This window comes from Protomyces lactucae-debilis (genome assembly GCF_002105105.1).
Source record: "Protomyces lactucae-debilis strain 12-1054 chromosome Unknown BCR37scaffold_19, whole genome shotgun sequence".
Taxonomy (NCBI): Eukaryota; Fungi; Ascomycota; class Taphrinomycetes; order Taphrinales; family Protomycetaceae; genus Protomyces; species Protomyces lactucae-debilis.
In genome coordinates, this window is record NW_024468011.1 from 42,504 (window position 1) to 56,531 (window position 14,028).

Below are 14,028 nucleotides of genomic sequence, written 5' to 3' on the forward strand. Positions count from 1 at the left end.
TGACCCACAGCCTACACTCAGTAACACTCAGCATACATAGCAGTGACAGTCCTAGTGCACATAGAAATACCATGGACAGAGCAAGCAGAGAACGCTGCTGGTCAGGCAGAGACGCATTCTTCGCCTGCCTAGATGCAAACGGCATCGTCGACCCGCTCAAGAAGAAGCAGGAAACAGACACACATTGTAAGCCGGAAAAGACACGCTTCGAAGACGGATGTGTCGCCACCTGGGTAAGTCCTACAACGCACACCCATTGGCGAGAGCTGACCAGTGACTAGGTCGAGTACTTTTGCAAGAAGCGCGTCCTCGAGATACAGAGGGAGAATATGATCAAGCAGGCACAGGCAGACGGCGCAGTCCTGCTGACCAAAGACGACGTCCGGCATCCGGGCGGCCGAGGCGACAGTACCTAAAGCAAGCACAGCAGCACTACATAGCATGACCAAAACCTGCATGAATATACGACCGTTCATTACTGTTCTACTATGCTACTCACGAAATAGCTCGAAAAGTCCAGCCTCCAATCGTCCCTTGAGTGCAAACACTTGCTCTTCAGGCGGCCAGCAAAGGCCATACTCAGCAAGTCGTTCCTCCCAATGTCCCATACGCTCTACATCACCAGACTCCCAAAGCCCCAGCGCAAATAAGGTGACTTGCCTCGTGCTAATGGGCGAACCGGTGGCAAGCATGCCTTCCATGGTCTGCTCCAATAAGTCAACCTGTTCAGCTGCGACCAAAAATCGCATATACGTTCTCCATAATGGTTGCCTTGCTTGCAAGAGTTCCGGTTGATCTCCATGATCCACATGGTCGCGGAAGAGTTCAGTAATCCAGAGTATATTGGACTTTCCGCCCAACATACTTTGCTGTCCACTGTACAAGGCTGCATCGACCAGCGCCGAGAGCAAAGATGTCGACAACGGCACATTGCATTTCTTGAGCCGTTTCAGCAGAAGAGAGATGACGAGCGCATGTTGTCCAGCTGTACGGAATCGCTTGACTCGCTCGCTATTGAGCTTCCGAACAGCTTCAGCCCAAATGTGTGAATTGCTCAGGATCTCCTGGCTCAAGTGTTCTGATTCTGGATGCAGCATGTTGAACAGTGATAGAGGATCGTACCGAGCCATGTGCCGCACAAGTTCCAGCGCAGCCCCAGACGTGAGCTGCAGCTGGTGTCGCGTGACCATATCGATAATGCGCTGTATCAGTGGACCAAAGCCTATAGCACTTCGAAGCATGAAGGCAACCAAGGTGAGACTCGGCTTCAGTTCGCCTTGCTTAATGGTACGCAAGCAAAGTCTGACGACTCGAGGGGTACTATCTCTTCTTGCCATCAAAGTTGTCCAGACCTCTTCAAAGCCTTGACAACTCAACCGTGGAATCAGCAACAACAGACTTTGGATGGAGTCATGCTGCTTGAATCGTCTGACTATCATGTTCCGCTGAGCCACTGTGTAGGGTAGATTGGTGACAGGATCGAGGACTTTCGTGGGCTTGATGAGGTCTCGTGAACGAACATGACGCCCTGTTTCCTTTCGACGCAGGCGAAGCTTGATGAGGATATTGATGTCCTTGTGACTGAAGTTTATGCGGCGTTTGACCATTTGAGTTCGCACAATCTTGACTGCTTGCACGGCACAGAAGCGTTCTGTACGCCGATCGGTGATCTTGTCAAGGACCACCAACAAGTCTGAAAAGATCTTTTCAAGATGTCGTGCTCTTGGTAGACTTTTGCAAAGCAGTGTACAGATTGGTACCAGAAGACTTGCGTCGGTGAGGACCGCATGCTTGATCAGCAGTTGGATCGCTTCCCAAACTGAGTGACCGTCGAGCTCTGGCATTGACTTGCCAACCATCTCCAACATCTGGTGCACCACGGGCCCCGACGAGGTCGGTTTTCGCAAGCACGCCATGAGAACATAGGCGGGCAAGCCGCCCGTCATGAAAGGCAGTGCTTCATCCACTGTTTCAGCAGCCACGACTTTGGCCCAGCGCTCAATGTCAGAGAGAGCAGTGCCTCTGTCTTCGAGAAACTTTGTGCGTGTGCCTGCCAGGGCTGCCAGACCTCCCTTGATGAAATCATCGATGATGAATCTCAATCTCAGTCGCTCAGGGTCAGGCCGCCGTGGAAGTACTTCAGAGGATGTACGTGCAGCTCCAGTGGTAAAATTGCTGAGCTTTTCTTCCTGTCGACGTCGCCGTTCGTACGCAGGTCTCGAGGCAACAACCATATCCTGAAGCGTCCTTCGAGACGGTCGTTTATGCGACTGAGGTGGACCTAGAGGAATGACCCTCGCCACTACGACTGAAGTCCTCGTAGATGGCATTCTAGAGAAGGAACTCAGATCAGACGCCTCGACATGGACAGGCTGTGGCCTAGCATTGCGCCATGAACTGTAGCATTGAGCTTTGATGTGATGCCTGATAGCAAGTTGGCCACAAGCCCACATGCATCCTTATAAAGGGAGTAAAAGAGTATATACTCTGAGCCGTAGTGAGGGCTGGTTCACTCAGTAGCCCAATATAGAGCAGGGACAGATACCCTTAGCAGGATGGAGCTCTTGTTGAGTTGACTGAGCTGTTCGAGTTGGAATTCTTTCAAATCTTCGCACGTCACGCTCCAGCTTCCAAGCAACAACCAGCCCGACCCAAGCACTCCTAGCAGCGGTACGAAGGAACGACAGGTTCGCACGCATGTCCCTCCGTCCCAGGAGCCTGTTTGCTCTCGCTACAACTAGGCATCCGCTCGTACGGCATGCCACCGTCCAAACAGGCCCACAAAGCACAAACGGCGCCTTCAAAATTGACCTGCCAAATCTATCCGGCGCAGGTCCCTTTGGCGAAGTTCCAAAGTTTGAGGTGATTGGATCGCCCTTTAGCTTGCTCAATGCATCGATTCCTGCCGAGGCCGTGCTTTATACGCGTCGTGGAACTCTGGTAGGTATCAACGGCGATGCGAAAAACTTGACAAGCACACTCAGCATCTTCAATAGCGGCTTCCTCGGCACAGTCTCAAGAGCAGTCGGTGGTCTGCCTTTCATCTACCAAAAACTGCGCTCGTCCGACCCTTTCACAGCTTTGATTGGCACGCAGTCAACAGCGACATCCTTTGCGGTCCTGGAACTCGATGGCCGACTGGACTGGAACATCACAGGCAAGCAGGCTCTTATTGCATGGTCAGGTGTACAAGCATCTGTCAAGCAAGAGAATGTCGATGGTTCCATTTTACAAGCTTCCACGCACCTGACTGGCCGCGGATCGGCTGTCGTTGCTGGACAGGGACAAATATACCAGCTTGTGCTCCAAGCGACTGATCAGTACGTCGTACATCCATCACACGTCATTGGCTACGGCGTATCTTGCCCGAGACCTATGCCTGTAAGCCTCAAATTTGTCAACATCAGTTTGCCTCTCAAGCTGCCATCCCTGTCAAACTGGCTGCTGCGGTACGAGTTCTTCAGGGTCATGGCCAAGACTGATACCTGGTCTTTTATGAAATCGGCAGCGACAAAAGTTAGGCTCTTCTTTCGTCGAGTCGTTCACGGTAGCAGTGCATATGTCCGCTTCACAGGACCTACCACACTCCTGCTACAATCTCGCACCAATATCAAATTTGGCGGCGAGCGTGATGTCGTGGAAGCACCGATGCCGGATGTGCAGGGAGAGCGGACGCCATCAACAAAGTCCTATGCTGGCAGTCTCAAGATTGCTAGTGTAGAGAACGGCAGGGTCACGCTCGAGGATACGCCAGACTTGTCAAGCTTCAAGCGGTGAGACAAGGAAAAATGTGGGAAGCATAGCAAAGATACCATATTTGTACATCTACTATTTCACAATGATGCCCGGCCACCGTGCTGCTTTGCAATGGCGAGACCTTGAAGGAGAGAAGGGTCAGTAATGTGTCACGCTTGCCTTGCATGGAACTGGGACGCACCTTCACTGCCTTCGACGAGGATACAACGGCCTTGCGCAATCACATTGAGGTCATCGGATAGCTCCTTCGCGCGCGCCATCACTGAATCGTCGAAACTGCCTGGTTGCAGCCAAAGGTTTCTGATGCCCAGGTCTCTTGCCTGGTCGAGGAGTTTGAGTGTAACAGCGGGCGGAACCACAACAGAGACACTCGTTTCTCTGGGTGCAGGGAGTTTCTCAACAGATGAAAGCACTTCGAGGCCAAGGATCGGGTCGGATGCGCGCGGATTGATGGGCGAGACGGGCAGGTCGTGCTGCTGATACCAGCGAATAAGCTTGTTGCCGAATTTGCTTGTGTCTGCAGATGCGCCTACGACGGCGAAGTGCTTGGAGAGGAAGAAGCTGTTGGCGCTCATGCTGGCTACAGGAGAGTAGAGAGTAGAGAGAGAGTAGAGAGTGCTGCTGCTGGTTGCGGGGAGTCGCCAAAGTGAAATCTCGCCACTCAGAAGACATCCTGGCTACTTATTATCAGCTACAAGACACTCAGACAGGATGGTACTCGGGCCTCTGCTCAGAAATCTGGGCGCTCAACAGCTGCATGACCTACTCGTCAGATCGCCCACATTTCTCAGGGCCGTGCAAAAGACACACGACGCCGTCAAGGGCATCAAGCCGCCGCCGCACGAAATAGACCCGAAAGATACAGGTCAGGGTGATATGAATCTCAATGCCTGATTTGCTGACTGTGTAGGTGCGGTATCTAAGTTATCAGACTTTGCGCGTGTCTACAAAGACGAGTTCATCGACAACTTCAAGAGACGCAAGTAGGCATTACTCTGCTGACCTTTCTTTGACTTCTTCAAGCGTTCGGCGAGCATTGTGCGACTTATGGACCTCGTGTAGCTAGTAGAGCAATCTGTTGGCCACCTCCACTTGCACCATGGTCTGCCACTCCCTCTTTGCGCGTGCCTTGCTCGCCTGACCCTCTTCAGGCGGTGCAGCCGTCTCCGAGAGCACAGTCTGCGCGTCCAACAATTGTCGCATACCAAGCTCAGGTCTCGCTACATAATGAGCAAAGGAGGCCCAGATCTCCCATAAATCCCGCGTCAATTGCAATGCACCGCGCCTGCTAAAGTTGTTTTTGAGCACAATCTTACTGTACAAGGTCGTGTCAATGCGTTCTGCTACCCCACGATATAGTCTGTGAAGCAAGACTGGCGAACAAACGCCAGAGAGATAACCAAAGAGTTCTCTGATGAGTGCAAATGTCGAAATGAGCTGTGGGGAGGTCTGACTGGAGGATGCAATTTGTGCTTGCGGTGTCTCCTCTGACGACCACGTTCCAATGCGACAAAAGACCTTGAGCTGGGCAGAAATCTCCCTGTCAAGGTGCGTAATTATAAGCTGCTCGATGCGCTGCTTCAAGTTGTTGTACTGATTCATCAAGGCATCCAGGCAGCCAGTTCCGTCCGCATGCATGATGGAGAGATAGTAAGGATCCTCAGCCATATCTTTAAGCTTGATGAGCACATTGCTAGTCCCTGACAATTGTCTGCACAATCGCTGAAGGCCTGTCTTGCCGGCGACATCTGCAGAGGGGAAGCCGCCTGAGAATCCGCTTGTCATGACCTCAAAGATCTCAGTCGAATCTTGAATCCGATCATGGTAGGACAGGAGCAGCTTCTGTGGTAGACTCTCGACGAATCGACGACGCTGTTCTGTATCTGCGACTGGCGTGAAACGCTGCGTGAGTCCGTCCAGCAGATCATCGAGCTGCCTGCTTGACGCATTGGCGCGCACCTCTATCGCACCGTCAGTCATTGTGTCTTTTGCCTCAGGAATCTCCCAGGCATCTTCTGCTTCAATGAGCTCGCGGAAGCGGGTCTCGGCGAACTCTTGCTCCAACGTCAGCCACGCGTCAAAGACATCGGCCGACAAAACTGTGTTGGTCGTTCCGAGCCAGGGCGACAAGTCGCGGTTGACGAAACCGAAATCGAGGCGGAGACGTTCGTCAAAGGCAAAAGTCTCTTCGATGAAGTGAGAGAGGAGCTCTGGCTTTTGGAGCAGCATCTTTTGAGACGTGGTGATCTTGTCCTCGACGATAGGCAGCACTGCTCTGATCATTTCGTGAGATGCAGACAGGGCATGGTCAGGTAGTTCTTCGTCGAGCAAACCCTGCACTTCTCTCTGCAAATAGACGTAGTGGAGATCCAAAACAGCCAAGATGTGTTGCAGAAACCACTCTGGCTTGTCCAATCGGTTTGTTGCCCGCCGTGAGCTAAAGTGATATAGGAATCGTGCTTTGACTGGTGCTGCCATGATTTCAAACGGCAATAGGACAGGGGACAGGACTTTTTGGCCCTTGTGTAATGATAGCGTATCTACCAAGGGCTGCTTCAATGACGTCGCAGCCGAGTCAGACAATTCGGCAGGCCATTCGACCTTGGCGAGGGCATCCGTCAGCACCTTCCGCGCATCTTGCTGTGATGCTTGCCACCACTCATCTGATTGAGTCTGATACTTGCTCTGCAAGCGTTCCTTCAAGTCAGACTCTGGCAGTGATTCGGAGGCCTCTTGCAGGACATGGTAGCAAGTCAGTTTGCCGTGTGCATCTGGAGCCGCATCGTAGTCTCGTTTTGTCTTGTGCAGTGTAGCTATAGCTTGCACATACGGTCTGATATTGAGCAGCCCGTCTTGAGCTTTAAGCAGCCCTACAATCTGTTCAGCAAGCTGTGCGTCGCTCAGCGTAGATGGAGCAGTCTTGTCATCATTGCTAGCAGACGATGAGCGCGTTGCCTGTTCGGCCTCTTGACGATGCAAGTCAATCTGTCCCTGTAGCTTAGCCTGTAGAGCGGCAACTGCCTGCAGTTCATGGGCATAGTCCCTGGCCATGTCTTGTCTCTGTGCTTATGTAGCTAGCTGGTGCTGTTGCTGGACCAGTGACCACTGCTGGTGTGGTCCCAACCCTTCTTGCCATCCCACGCATTCAAGCAGCAGCAATCAGTCCATCCAGCAACCATTCACCACCTCCTCTACACACAGTCTTCCATGCAGAGGTCAGCCGCCTTCAGGACGCTCAGGGCCTTGAAGCCATCTGCCAGACTTCCACTCTCCAGGTATGCCCATCCTCGGCAAGCAAGATGAAGAACTTCTACTGACACAACAAAAAAGATGCGTTTATGCTCAATTCGACGCGCTCAGTCCACAGTTCCTCCAGGCCGCGCGGTACTATGCCTCAAAGTGTATGGGTAACAATCTTCGCTGGCTGTCTGCTAACTGAAGCGTTCCCGAGCCACCAAGTCGTCGACATGCCGGCCTTGTCGCCCACAATGACCCAGGGCAACATTGGAACATGGCAGAAGAATGCAGGTGATGCTATTGCACCGGGAGATGTCCTCGTCGAGATCGAGACAGACAAGGCGCAGATGGACTTTGAATTCCAAGAGGAAGGCTTCATCGCCAAGCTCCTGCAAGATTCAGGCGCAAAGGATGTCAAGGTCGGATCACCGATTGCCATCCTCGTTGAAAATGAGGACGATGTGGCCGCCTTCAAGGACTTTACAATTGAGGACGCCGGTGGTGCAGAGAAGGCTGATGTATCGGTCGAGGCTCCAGAAAAGCCACAGGAGAAGCAAGAAACGTCAATCGAGTCGACCCCACCAGCCGCAGCCAAGAAGGAGACCAAGAGCGAATCCGCACCAGCCAAGACTAGCGAATCTAGCGAGTCTGGCACATCGACCGGTGGTCGCATTCTTGCTTCGCCTGTCGCTCGCCGTATGGCAGAGGAGAAGGGTATCGCATTGCGCGACATCAAGGGAACGGGCCCAGATGGCCGCATTATCAAGGTCGATATCGAGAACTACAAACCAAGTGCTACACCAGCAAAGACAGCTACCGCACCCAAAAGTTCTGCTCAGAAGCCTGCCTCTGTCTCTGCTGCGGCAAGTGGCGAAGGCGCAGCTTACACAGACATCCCCCTGACGGGCATGCGCAAGACCATTGCTGCACGGCTATCGGAGTCTATGCAGACGGCTCCTCACTACTACCTCACAGTGGCCATCAACATGGACAAGACGTCCAAGTTGCGTGAGGCACTCAACAACCAATCTGGCGGCCGCTACAAGCTTTCCGTGAATGACTTTATTGTCAAGGCTGTTTCGCAGGCACTCAAGGAAGTGCCAGAGGCCAACTCGGCTTGGTATGGCGACTTTATCCGACAGAACCACAACGCCGACATTTCCGTTGCTGTAGCGACACCTGCTGGTCTCATGACGCCCATTATCAAGTCTGCACAGGCCAAGGGCTTGTCTGAGATTAGCAACACGACAAAAGAGTTGGCGAAGCGTGCACGGGACGGCAAATTGCAGCCAAATGAGTACCAGGGTGGTACGTTCACCATCTCCAACTTGGGCATGTTTGGCATTGACCAATTTACTGCCATCATCAACCCACCTCAGGCGTGTATTTTGGCTGTTGGTCAGACGGCAGATGTGCTCGAGCTCGACCCTACCTCTGAGCGCGGCTTCAAGTCCGTCAAGGTGATGAAGTGCACCCTGTCATCAGACCACCGAGTTGTCGATGGTGCCGTGGGTGCCAAGTTCACGGCTGCGCTTAAGCGAATCCTCGAGAACCCTCTCGAGCTCTTGCTTTAAACAGGGTTGATTTGTGGACTATATAGCAAAAGAAACAATTTACAAGAATTAGGCCTTCCACTTGAGGCTGCAGACCGACTCAACCATCAAAGATGAGCTTTGAAAAACGCAATCGCATCGGCGTTACACTTGTTTTGTGCCTTGACTGTGTCTTCCTCTGTTTGTGAGCCTCGAGCAGCGAACCCGTGCTTCTGACCAGGGTAGATGATGGTTTGGCCCATTTTGTGCTCATCGATAATCTTGCGAGCACTTTCGACCTTTGCCATCGACATGCCTTGGTCCTGATCACCAATCTGTAGCGAAATGGGTCGTTTGGCTGCGGCATACTCACTGTCGCTGGTCAGCGAAGGGTGGCAGAGTACAGCACAATCTAGTAGGGGATCCGTCGATGTGTCCCGAGCATGTGTACCTAGCAAAGCATAACGACCACCCCAACAGTAACCAATGCCGGCCACCTTGGCGCCTGGGTGCTGTCTGCGTAATTGCTCGATAAAGTTTTCAATGAGCGGTCGGGATGTAGCCTCGCGGTGACGATAGAACCAAGGAGCTGCACTGCCCACCACGCTCATCATGTTCTTTGCTCGCGTAAAGAAAGGCTTGGGCGGTGCCTTTGGGTCAGGTTGCAGGACCTCATCCACGAGCAGCGGCAATGAGTCGCCCTGGTGGAAGTCAGGAATGAGGACCTGGTAGCCAGTCTGTCTCGAGATCAGGTCTGCAATCAAACGAACATTATTGATCTTCCAGCCAAAGATGTCTGTGAAGCAAATGACTATATGTTCGGCCTTATCGCCGGCGACATAGGTGTCGAGACCAAAGAGTTTCTGCTCGGTGCCTGATGTCGGGCCTTCGTGCAGGTGGCCCGTGACACAGTCTGCGCAGGGTTGCTTTGCGCTCAGATCTGACATTGTATAGCAAGCTCAAAGAAGTTTGAAAGGAAGAAGACGAAGAGGATGTGAGCGTGTGGTGGTATCCGTCGAGTCGTCAACGTCGCTTCGCTTGATAAATCCCCCGCCAACTGCAGAGCTACACGAATGACATACGGCTGCTGAAGAGGACTTATGCACAGATTCTTGTCGTGATGGACGAGGCGGAAATCAGGCATCTGGAGAAGCTTACGCATCTGCTCCATCGCACAAATAACCAGACCTTGTCACGCTATGCTTCGAGTACGCTTACTGAACGATCTCGCCAATTAGGCATCTCTCCTTCTGCGTTACACGATGTGTGTCCTAGATGTTCACTCGTCCGTCAGTACGGTGAAAACACACTCATCAAACGAGCCGGTCTGCTATGCACTGCATGTCGATATCTAGAGAAGCGGCCGCCCGTCAAAAAGCCGTCGCGGGCGTCCTGCCTTGCCCGGCAGCGTGAACAGGCGCTGCGGCGGCTCAAACAAGAGAGCCAGGCAGGTGCAACGGCCATCAAGGCGCCATTGGACTCCAAAGGGCCGGTCAAGGCTGGAGATCGGCTGGCGAGTACGACAGAAGGGCCGGCAGGGAAGGGCAAGGAGAAGAACAAGAGCAAGGAGCGCAAGAAGGCGCGGCAGCAGGGTCTGCTCAAGGCTATGACACAGAATGCCAAGACGAAGAAACCGACTGGATCTGGCTTGAATCTGAGTGACTTTATGCTGTAGATGTCATAGACTTGCTCGGATAGCTGGCTATAAGCCTTGGCTTGCATCTGTCGCGTTTTCAAGTTTCGAGTCGCGTCGCGCACAAAAGACAGAAACCAGAACAATATCGACCCTAGACCCGTCCTTCCTTGCTCTGCATCTCTCTGACTGCTCCCGGAGTCCCGTCGTACATCTGCGGCAGGTGCGCATTGCCAAGGCCCGCTTGTCAGGCCTCCTTTCCAAGCCTCGGTATTTGCAGCGCAAGCAGGCCTCATGGCGTCGCAACTGCAGCAAACACAGGAAACACAGCAGACGCAAACTGCCTACGTCTCTGCGTTTGATCTCGAGTCTGTCTTTGCTCGCTTCGTGAGTACCGTCAATATTAGCCGGATAGAGACCGTCGTCCTGCCTCGGAGAGAGCCCGGCTACATCTACACCTTTGGCCGGCATCCCTCCTGCGACTTTAAGCTGCCCGGCAACCGCTTCAGCAACATACACTTCCAGGTCTGGGAAGAGCGTGACCACTCACACTACTCGCGCTACGGCGACGATACGACCCATGTCATGATCAAAGATGTCTCCACCAACGGCACATACATCAATCAAGCCAGAATGGGCAAACACGTTTCAACAGTCCTCAACAATAACGACGAGATTGCAGCCGGTGTTGGCGTCGAGGCGGACGAGGTGCGCTTCATCGTTCAATTGCCGGTGCAAAGCAGGCTCACCACAAGTGTAGCAGGAGGAGAGGCATCCGTGCACATGCAAAAGTACGATATCCGGCAGGTCCTTGGTAAGGGTGCCTTTGCAACAGTCAGAGTCGCAATCGAGCGAAGCACAGGCATCAAGTATGCCATCAAAATTCTCAATCAGCGCAAGCTGGCCATCACAAAGTCGTCAACCAAGGCGACAGAGCTATTTAGACGCGAAATTGACATCCTGGCGAATGCCAATCACCCGAACGTGGTCAAGTATGTCGATATGTGGTCAGATGAGCTGGAAATCTTCCTCGTTATTGAGTTTCTCCCCGGAGGAGACCTCATGGACTACATTATCCGTCGTGAGCGGCTGCCAGAGCATGAGACCGTTCATATTGTCACACAATTACTGGACGCCCTTGTCTATTGCCACTCAAGAGGCATTACGCATCGCGACATCAAGCCGGAGAATATCCTCTTGACCACCGATAATCCTCCAGTCGCCAAATTGACTGACTTTGGCTTGGCGAAGATGGTTGAGCCAGGCACCTTCCTCAAAACGTTCTGCGGAACACTGACCTATGTGGCGCCCGAAGTCATTTCACTACACGGTCGCATTGAAGGCGCGTATTCATCTGCCGTCGACATGTGGAGTCTAGGCTGCGTGACTTTCATCATGGTAGCAGGCTCGATGCCATTTGTCGCTGAAGGGCAAGAAGAAATGATGCGCGTGATTCAGACTGGTCAATTTGATGAGGAGAAGCTGGATGAAGTGGAAATCAGTGGCCCAGGTTTGGACTTTATTGAAAGTCTGCTGGTTGTTGAGCCACGGCATCGTATGCAAGGCGAACGCGCGCTACAGCATGCTTGGATTCGAGAAACCATCGCGCAATACAATGACGGCGAAAGGGAAAGGGAAGAGCAGCGTAGAGCCGAGGCTGACGAGATGGACCACGACTCGCAGATTCCAGCACACACAGTCCATTCAGCACGGGCTAGGTTACCCAATTCTCATGGCTACACAGACCCTTCTTCAGTATTTGGGAACAATGGTAGCCCAGCACCAAATGGCGACAGCCACTTCTCCCAAGCATCGAGCCGCGTGGTGGGATCTTCGGACTATGGCGCCTCAGACCGCTCAGCGTATGGCAATGGCTATTTGGCGCCCAAGAACAATGGAGCCGATTCACAAGCAACCATTACGCCTGAAAGGACAAGGCAACGTAACAAGTCCAAATACCCAAATGGACATGCACATGTGAGTATGCCCCCGAATGTGATGGGATGAGCTATTTCTTATTGCGGCATGTCTTATGGAGCATGTCCCACCTGCTGGGCCATCTGTACTCTAGGGTGTATAGTTGGCGCTTGTAGACGGCACTTCCTCGCACTCGCACCAAATAATGTCCTTACCACTTGTTGATCCATGCATCTGCCGCATCAGGCTTGCGTGGGATGTCGCGCTCATGCTCATCAATCATTTCTCCCGTGCCTCGCTTGTCCATGAGTGATTTGGGCAAGTTGGATGCCAGGACTGAAGCGATTGTGTATTCGCCATCGTGGCTGACAGAGACTTTGAAGTCAAGGGGTACATTAGGAGATGTTCGTAGCGCTGGTGCGCCGCTTTTGAGGTGGTAGACTTCGGCATCCTTCCAAGAGGATGGTAGTGGTTGGGCAGCTTTGTAGGCAGCTTCTTTGATGGCCCAGCTTCGAAGTGGTCAGTAAAGACTCACACAGTAGTGCAGAAAGCTCACGTAGTGCAGAGGAAAGGCAGCTTTTTGTCTTCTGCAAGCACTTGATATCTAGCTTGTTCAGGATCCGTCAAGATGCGCCGAACAAGGCCAGCCGCATTGCGCAGAAAAAGCTTGGCTATCCGAGGATGGTGTACTATATCGACCCCGAGCCCATGAATCATACTCCAGCTGTACACTAAGTCTATGAAGTTGCCGGTTGACGTGTCTCCAGGCTATTGACGTGGACTGCGATCCGTCAAGGCAACCAGATGGAACTGATTCGCTCGTCGGCCACATCCGAGATTGATTCACCTCCACAATCACACCAAGACTCCTCACTACGACATACAAGATGCCTCTATCTGAAGAGCAGCTCTCGTTCTTCAATGAAAATGGCTACTTGCTCATCAAAGACTTTCTCGATGCAGATACCGTTGCAAAGCTAAGAGGCAGCGTATCTACAATGCTCCAAGACTTTTCGTTAGATGATCATCCTATGACACGCTTTTCTACAGGCGAGCAGTCTGAACATGTCGGAGACGACTATTTCCTCCAGTCAAATGACAAGGTCCGTTTCTTCTTCGAGGAAAGCGCCTTCAATGAGCAAGGAGAGCTTATAAAGCCCAAGGAGAAGGCCATCAATAAAATTGGGCATGCTCTTCATGAGCTTGATGATGACTTTCATGCTATCAGTGTCAACCCAGAAGTTGCATCCATTGCAAAAGCCCTCGAATTCAAAGATCCCCGTGTTTTGCAGAGTATGATCATTTGCAAGCAGCCAGAAATTGGCGGTGCCGTCCCTTCTCACCAAGACTCAGTCTTTCTGTACACTGACCCTCCATCTGCTGTTGGCTTTTGGTTTGCTCTGGAAGACTGCACCCAGCAGAACGGATGCTTGTCATTCGTGCCAAAGTCTCACAAGACATCACCCATTGCTAAGCGGTTCGTGAGACGTCACCCAGATGGCTCGGGTGGCACAACCTTCGAGCCCATCCCGGGAGTGGAAGCTTACAAAGAGCCAGCCGAAGAAGACTATGTGATGGGTGAGTGTACCGCCGGAACCTTGGTCCTGATCCACGGTAATATACTGCACAAATCATCTGCAAACAGGAGTGCTCTGTCACGTTGGATTTACACGTTCCACTGCATTGACTACAACGGCAAGTATGATGAGAAGAATTGGTTACAGCCAGGACCACGAGGCTTCACAAAGCTTTACGCATGAGATCTTCTGTCTCGGTCGCCGCGACTGCTTCGTCAATCGCTGCTATTTGCGCTGCAATGTCAAAGCTTGGTTCTTGATCCAATTTGGGAACCTTCAGGTCGGGCGGTTGGACGACTGAGTCGATTTCCGTGCTCTGTACCAGCGATGTCTTCGCTTCAAACTCTGTGCCTAGAATCATTTCCTTTCGCTCAGG

General features: G+C 52.5%; 11 protein-coding genes across 11 annotated transcripts; 5 read left to right on the forward strand and 6 right to left on the reverse strand.

Moving 5' to 3' along the window:
- Positions 1-9: 9 nt before the first annotated feature.
- BCR37DRAFT_382573 (ymr244c-a-like protein) lies at positions 10-492 on the forward strand. Its single transcript, XM_040869900.1, has 2 exons — positions 10-233; positions 282-492. The coding sequence occupies exons 1-2, from the start codon at positions 72-74 to the stop codon at positions 414-416; spliced, it is 297 nt and encodes a 98-aa protein (XP_040723067.1). The 5' UTR covers positions 10-71; the 3' UTR covers positions 417-492.
- Positions 456-2,608, reverse strand: BCR37DRAFT_382575 (uncharacterized protein; the record flags this gene model as incomplete). Its single annotated transcript, XM_040869901.1, has 1 exon — positions 456-2,608. A coding segment is annotated over exon 1 (1,958 nt), but the record flags the coding sequence as incomplete, so codon positions are not given.
- A 19-nt stretch (positions 2,609-2,627) lies between these two features.
- BCR37DRAFT_382576 (mitochondrial biogenesis AIM24-domain-containing protein) lies at positions 2,628-3,877 on the forward strand. Its single transcript, XM_040869902.1, has one exon. It carries the CDS (start codon positions 2,698-2,700, stop codon positions 3,775-3,777), a length of 1,080 nt encoding a protein of 359 aa, XP_040723069.1. The 5' UTR covers positions 2,628-2,697; the 3' UTR covers positions 3,778-3,877.
- Positions 3,791-4,394, reverse strand: BCR37DRAFT_382577 (CoA-binding protein). The gene has a single exon (XM_040869903.1). It carries the CDS (start codon positions 4,329-4,331, stop codon positions 3,906-3,908), a length of 426 nt encoding a protein of 141 aa, XP_040723070.1. The 5' UTR covers positions 4,332-4,394; the 3' UTR covers positions 3,791-3,905.
- Positions 4,395-4,643: 249 nt separating this feature from the next.
- BCR37DRAFT_382579 (TIP-1 family-domain-containing protein) lies at positions 4,644-6,862 on the reverse strand. The gene has a single exon (XM_040869904.1). The coding sequence runs from the start codon at positions 6,805-6,807 to the stop codon at positions 4,819-4,821; it is 1,989 nt and encodes a 662-aa protein (XP_040723071.1). The 5' UTR covers positions 6,808-6,862; the 3' UTR covers positions 4,644-4,818.
- A 19-nt stretch (positions 6,863-6,881) lies between these two features.
- Positions 6,882-8,610, forward strand: BCR37DRAFT_118960 (dihydrolipoamide S-acetyltransferase E2). The gene is made up of 2 exons (XM_040865979.1): positions 6,882-7,031; positions 7,087-8,610. The coding sequence occupies exon 2, from the start codon at positions 7,095-7,097 to the stop codon at positions 8,565-8,567; it is 1,473 nt and encodes a 490-aa protein (XP_040723072.1). The 5' UTR covers positions 6,882-7,031; positions 7,087-7,094; the 3' UTR covers positions 8,568-8,610.
- On the reverse strand, positions 8,276-9,644 carry BCR37DRAFT_119158 (dienelactone hydrolase). Its single transcript, XM_040865981.1, has one exon. It carries the CDS (start codon positions 9,470-9,472, stop codon positions 8,654-8,656), a length of 819 nt encoding a protein of 272 aa, XP_040723073.1. The 5' UTR covers positions 9,473-9,644; the 3' UTR covers positions 8,276-8,653.
- BCR37DRAFT_119159 (uncharacterized protein) lies at positions 9,645-10,672 on the reverse strand. The gene has a single exon (XM_040865982.1). It carries the CDS (start codon positions 10,452-10,454, stop codon positions 9,816-9,818), a length of 639 nt encoding a protein of 212 aa, XP_040723074.1. The 5' UTR covers positions 10,455-10,672; the 3' UTR covers positions 9,645-9,815.
- On the forward strand, positions 10,525-11,751 carry BCR37DRAFT_334305 (kinase-like domain-containing protein; the record flags this gene model as incomplete). The annotated part of the gene is made up of 1 exon (XM_040867139.1): positions 10,525-11,751. A coding segment is annotated over one exon (1,227 nt), but the record flags the coding sequence as incomplete, so codon positions are not given.
- A 535-nt stretch (positions 11,752-12,286) lies between these two features.
- Positions 12,287-12,792, reverse strand: BCR37DRAFT_394782 (4'-phosphopantetheinyl transferase superfamily; the record flags this gene model as incomplete). Its single annotated transcript, XM_040871519.1, has 2 exons — positions 12,287-12,584; positions 12,632-12,792. The coding sequence occupies 2 exons, from the start codon at positions 12,790-12,792 to the stop codon at positions 12,287-12,289; spliced, it is 459 nt and encodes a 152-aa protein (XP_040723076.1).
- Positions 12,793-12,962: 170 nt separating this feature from the next.
- Positions 12,963-13,835, forward strand: BCR37DRAFT_350672 (uncharacterized protein; the record flags this gene model as incomplete). Its single annotated transcript, XM_040868023.1, has 1 exon — positions 12,963-13,835. The coding sequence occupies one exon, from the start codon at positions 12,963-12,965 to the stop codon at positions 13,833-13,835; it is 873 nt and encodes a 290-aa protein (XP_040723077.1).
- Between the last annotated feature and the right edge of the window lie 193 nt (positions 13,836-14,028).

Excerpts from the sequence above, each read along its gene's own strand:
- BCR37DRAFT_382577 (XM_040869903.1), bottom strand. The coding sequence starts at position 4,331 with ATGAGCGCCAACAGCTTCTTCCTCTCCAAGCACTTCGCCGTCGTAGGC.
- BCR37DRAFT_119158 (XM_040865981.1), bottom strand. The coding sequence starts at position 9,472 with ATGTCAGATCTGAGCGCAAAGCAACCCTGCGCAGACTGTGTCACGGGC.
- BCR37DRAFT_382576 (XM_040869902.1), top strand. The coding sequence starts at position 2,698 with ATGTCCCTCCGTCCCAGGAGCCTGTTTGCTCTCGCTACAACTAGGCAT.
- BCR37DRAFT_118960 (XM_040865979.1), top strand. The coding sequence starts at position 7,095 with ATGCTCAATTCGACGCGCTCAGTCCACAGTTCCTCCAGGCCGCGCGGT.
- BCR37DRAFT_119159 (XM_040865982.1), bottom strand. The coding sequence starts at position 10,454 with ATGAGGCCTGCTTGCGCTGCAAATACCGAGGCTTGGAAAGGAGGCCTG.
- BCR37DRAFT_382579 (XM_040869904.1), bottom strand. The coding sequence starts at position 6,807 with ATGGCCAGGGACTATGCCCATGAACTGCAGGCAGTTGCCGCTCTACAG.
- BCR37DRAFT_382573 (XM_040869900.1), top strand. The coding sequence starts at position 72 with ATGGACAGAGCAAGCAGAGAACGCTGCTGGTCAGGCAGAGACGCATTC. Across the intron at positions 234-281 it reads ACGGATGTGTCGCCACCTGG|GTCGAGTACTTTTGCAAGAA; the intron begins GTAAGTCCTACA and ends ACCAGTGACTAG.